Consider the following 5,367-nt stretch of genomic DNA (forward strand, 5'->3'; position numbering starts at 1 on the left):
AAGAGAGAAAGAAAGAGAGAAATTAAAAGAGAGATAAACAGATCCAGAGTAAAAGTTCCAGGATGGTTGAGATGAAGATGATGAAGATGAGGGGGGGAGACGAGCTGCTGCTGCTGAACTGAAACATGTGAGTTTAAAAACTTTTTAACTTTGTTTTTTTAACTTTGACTTTGACTTCATGTTACTTCTGTCTCACTTTGTTCAGTTGTGATATTGTGTAGATGTTTATCACTGTGTGTTGTGTAGTCTGTTTCTTTGTCTTGATGTTCTGTTGTGTGTAGTTGGTTGTTTATTTGCTTTTATGTTTTCTGCTGGTGTTGTGTTTTTTATTGACACAGTGTTGTGTTATTGATTCAGATTAATTAAAGATCCGACGACCGATCGATAAGTCGTTGCAGCTTCTGTCATGTGACACGTTAAAGTTGATCAGTTAATCAAAACAATAAAGAATCAATAATGACGCACACGTATGACGTAGGAATAATAACAATGTGACTCCCCATCATAATCCATACTGACATGTTATTGATCAGGTATTGATGCCCATCCTGTTGTCAGATTGCAGTTTATTAGGAACAGCTGTGATATTGATGCCTCTTGACTCCAGCTCATCAATATGACCTGAAAATCATTTTAATATATTTCAATCCACAACCAGTGTGTGTGCAGATATATAAAAATCCCTCGATCGCAGATTTCTCAAATAAGGTCAAAATATTACGAGAAAATCACAATTTTACCAGAATGAAGATGTCATTTCATCGTTGAGAGAACTCTGAAGCTCTGACTGGTTCAATCTGTGGAACTTCTACTAAAGAACCAGATTCTGCTCATTCCTCATTTAACAGAGTCTCACAGGTCTTCTCATACTCACAACTTTTTCTCATAAAGTAATATTGCAACTTCAACTTCATGACATTCCTACAAAGCCTCAAAGAGTCTCGATCCTATCAGTGTAATATTAGTGAATGTTAGTTTAAAGGTGTCGACAGCGACGGGATTCTTCTTTATCGAGCTGGCACTTTATCAAAGGACGTGTTGTTCCAGGTTTGTCTCTGCCAGCGGTTACACAACCTGAAATAAGGTTTAAAGGAGGTGACGTCCAACTGCACCTGTTGACAGGAGGCTGAGTGTGTGTCTGTGTGTGTAGTGTTAGCAGAGGACATGATGAAAACAGAGATACAGAAGAAGAGGGGATGAAAACGGAGGAGGGCTGAGAGTCGGGTGGTGCAGAGAGGAATGTGCTTCATTAAGTTAAAGGTGAAGATGTGAACTCGTCTTCCTCAGTGAAACCTGGAGACTGAACCTGAAACTCTCTGGATGGAAGACGAAGCTGCAACAGAGAAGAGACGTTGACATCTGTTCATTGTCCTGAAGGTTCAGAAGGTTCAGAAGGTTCTGAAGGTTCTGGTTCTGTTTCTGAGTGACTTCACACTTTTCTCCGTGACAGAATCAGTTCAATAATAATAATTCTGATGTGTAAACCGAGGACTTGACCTGTGTGAGATGATGAACCAACGGCAGCGTCCCCTGGTGGCAGCGTCCCCTGGTGGCAGCGTCCTCTAGCGTCCCCTGGTGGTGGCGTCCCCTGGTGGCGGCGTCCTCTAGCGTCCCCTTGTGGCAGCGTCCCCTGGTGGCAGCGTCCCCTGGTGGCAGCGTCCTCTAGCGTCCCCTGGTGGCGGCGTCCCCTGGTGGCGGCGTCCTCTAGCGTCCCCTGGTGGCAGGTGTTTGAGGAGATTCTGAAGAGGCGCAGGATTTCAGGGACAAAGGTTCAGATCAGATTTCAGTTATTAATCAGTTGTTAATCAGTTGTTAATCAGTTATTAATCAGTTATTAATCAGTTGTTAATCAGTCGTTAATCAGTTGTTAATCAGTTGTTAATCAGTTGTTAATCAGTTATTAATCAGTTGTTAATCAGTTATTAATCAGTTGTTAATCAGTTATTAATCAGTTGTTAATCAGTCGTTAATCAGTTGTTAATCAGTTGTTAATCAGTTGTTAATCAGTTATTAATCAGTTGTTAATCAGTTATTTCACAAAGTTGCTCTTGTGGGGAGGAAACACAAGTTCATCTGTTTGTATCAACATTTCAAATCCGAGGTGGAGACGTGAAACCTTCCCTGTCCAATCGGCTTCCTCCGTGAGTGACATGTGGTTTCCTGGTGTGAACGTCTTCTTGAACTTCTGGGACACAAAATGTCTGCCTGGAGGCGGGGGGGGGGGGGGGTCCTGCAGACCCATGAATCGCTCTCTTTATGTGTTCGCTGACCTCGCTCCACTTGTCCCATTTCCATACGGAGCCGAGGAAACAGAGGAGCTGACAAAGAGACCAGTTCCTCTCGAGTGTCAGGAGCTGCATCAAGAACCTGATCCAGTTCTGATCCACGAGCTGCATCAAGAACCTGATCCAGTTCTGATCCACGAGCTGCATCATGAACCTGAATCCAGTTCTGATCCAGGAGCTGCATCATGAACCTGATCCAGTTCTGATCCAGGAGCTGCATCAAGAACCTGATCCAGTTCTGATCCACGAGCTGCATCATGAACCTGAATCCAGTTCTGATCCAGGAGCTGCATCAAGAACCTGATCCAGTCCTGGTTCAGGAGCTGCATCAAGAACCTGATCCAGTTCTGATTCAGGAGCTGCATCATGAACCTGATCCAGTTCTGATCCAGGAGCTATATCATGAACCTGAATCCAGTCCTGGTTCAGGAGCTGCATCATGAACCTGAATCCAGTTCTGGTCCCGGTTGGAAGTGAAACCTTCACAAAGTCTCGAGCTTCGTTCTCTTTCTTCAGCACAAACTGTTTCAGTGAATCTTTAACAATCTGTTCTTCTGCCTATTCACTCAGAATCAGAATCAGAATATATTTGCACATTGTTGGTGCAAACATCAAATTAAAAACAACAATATCGAACAATATAACAATATAAAAAAAAAACAATATATACAGTTAAAGATTTACGTGCGGTTTTAAGGTGCAGAGATTGGTAATAGTGCCAGTAATATCGAGTTATAAATTATGTGCAAGGGGGGGGGGGGGGGGGGGTCAGCAGAGTCAGTGTGATGCAGGGGGCTTGTTTGTGAGCCCCACTGCCATGGGGAAAAAACTGTTCAGGTGACGCGAGGTTTTAGTCCTCTGATTCAATCTGTCAGCTGGAGGTCAAAGGTCGAGGTCACAGGGACAATAAATACACACGTTTTGTCTTGGGAACGACACCCAGTGGCCAGAGGCATCATGTTTTCAGATTGTTGTGATATTGAAGAACAGCTTGAGGGGATTTCCTCCAACATTCAGTTGGACTCAAGGAAGAGCTGATTACACTTTGGGGGTCAAAGGTCACCATGACCTCACATCCAGTGAATGACTTCACTACCTGAATGAGAACGTGATCTGGTGTCACAAACCTTTTCAATGTAGGTCAGAGGTCGTACATATTCTCACAAGACTCAATAGAATAAATACACAAACGCTTCCTGACCTCATCAGGAGGTCAAGGGTCACGTGTCCGTTACATTGAAACAACATGACGCTGTGCATGGAGCATTTCGATTGGCTCTCCTGGGACGTGATCCTCTGTGGGGGATCCTGCTCACTGGTGTGACTACACACACTACAGCTAAGACTGACAGTGATTGGTCAGGTTGGCGCAAGAGGCCGGATCTAAAACCGATGTGTGTTCTCTGTTTTTCCAGGGCGCCCCCTACAGGAGGAGGAGGGTGGCGGCTGTGTCACGTGGTCGTGCTGTTTCTCTGGATGACTCTGCACAGACACGGTAAGACCCCCCCGACTCGTTGTTTCCTCCTGAAAACGATTCTGTTTCCGAACCTCCTTCAAAAGAAGAGAGGCAACATGTTTATAGATTTGTACGATTTCCATCCTCCTCCCATCTTTCCTCCCTCGTTCACTCGTCTCCTCTTCCTTTCATTTTCCATCCGTGTGTGAGCGTCTCGTCTTCTTCACGCTTCCATTAACAAAAAGCTGCTTTCTCTCTTTTATCATTTAGTGCTTTTATTTTGAAGCCATTCTGAAACAGGAAATGATTCATCCTTTCATACATTCATTATTCACATCCTGTCACCGCCAGTTAATCAAACATGAGGTGTCTGCTTCGATCAAATCTGTGTCTTCATCTGACGTTAGTCTGTTTGTGAACAACACACAAACTTTGTGGAAGGATGTTTCATCTGTCGGAGAAAAGATCATAAAACTGTGGTGCAGGTCCAGGAAGAGAGAGGGAGAGAGAGGGGGAGAGAGAGAGAGAGAGGGGGGGGGGGGGAGAGAGAGAGAGGGAGAGAGAGGGGGAGAGAGAGAGAGAGAGAGAGAGAGAGAGAGAGAGAGGGAGAGAGAGGGGGAGAGAGAGAGAGAGAGAGAGAGAGAGAGAGAGAGGGAAAGGAGAGAGAACTTGGCTGCTGCCATTTTCCACATTTTTGCCAAACACTCGTTTGAGTGAAAATTTTTAACTAAAACATAAAGTGAGGGACGTGTGTGTTTGTGTGTGTGTGTGTGTGTGTGTGTGTGTGTGTGTGTGTGTGTGTCTGTTTAATGTATTTTCCATACCCTACTAGCAGCCTCCGGCCAAACCGAGCGGTTCACACACTCGTAAAGTTCCCAGCAGAACAAAACCACAACACACACACACATGTGTTGCTGACCAGTATATAAACTGAAGTTTTGAACAGTGTGTGTGTGTATGTGTACGTAAAGATAGAATTGATGAGCCTTTACAGGAAGTATGTGTACTGGTTGTCGTCTGTCCTGTTTTGGGACATCAGGACAGAATTTCCTACAGTTTGGCACAAACACTAACTTGGAGTTCACGATGAGCTCATTGTCATTTGGTCGTCAAAGGTCAAAGTTCAAGGTGATTTGACCAGACAGAACCCTCTCTGTCACAAGCCTCTTCTGCTCACCTACTTCCTGTCTTATCCTCGCTGGGCATCTCGTACCTTTCACCTCCCCCCCCATCTTGGATGGCACTCTCAATTATCTCCTAGTGAAAGACAGGAGAAGAGAGGGAGGAGAGCAAACACCTGGGGAGTGAGTCAGCATTCACCTGGTGAGACAAAGACAGAGCTGACTTCTTCTCTCTGGTCCCTCGCTCTGACTCAAATCCCCGAGGACACCCTGAAGACCGTCTGATGACTGAAGACGGAGGAGACATCACAGGCTCAAGCTCTAGTCCTTTGAAACGTCCACGTGTCAGATCAGTGGATCACAATCAGAAGTTTTTGGACCTTGTCCTCGTCTTCACTGGGGACAGGTCTAGAGAGACAAACTGCTTCCACTCTAACACATTCAGTTTCAAACAAAGACTTTGACGTCTCCGTAGAACCTTAAGAGGTTTTTGTTTTTAATTAGA

At 44.8% G+C, this 5,367-nt stretch overlaps 1 protein-coding gene across 1 annotated transcript in view; it reads left to right on the top strand.

The window, feature by feature from the left end:
* adgrg6 (adhesion G protein-coupled receptor G6) overlaps nt 1–5,367 on the top strand; it is a 48,448-nt gene continuing 43,081 nt past the window's right edge. Inside the window, exons 1-2 of the mRNA XM_062412029.1 lie at nt 1–127; nt 3,701–3,780. Of these exons, the coding sequence (XP_062268013.1) occupies nt 126–127; nt 3,701–3,780 (82 nt within the window). The 5' untranslated portion in view covers nt 1–125. The remainder of the gene's footprint in view (nt 128–3,700; nt 3,781–5,367) is intronic.

This window comes from Platichthys flesus, chromosome 18 (assembly GCF_949316205.1).
Source record: "Platichthys flesus chromosome 18, fPlaFle2.1, whole genome shotgun sequence".
Lineage (NCBI taxonomy): Eukaryota > Metazoa > Chordata > Actinopteri > Pleuronectiformes > Pleuronectidae > Platichthys > Platichthys flesus.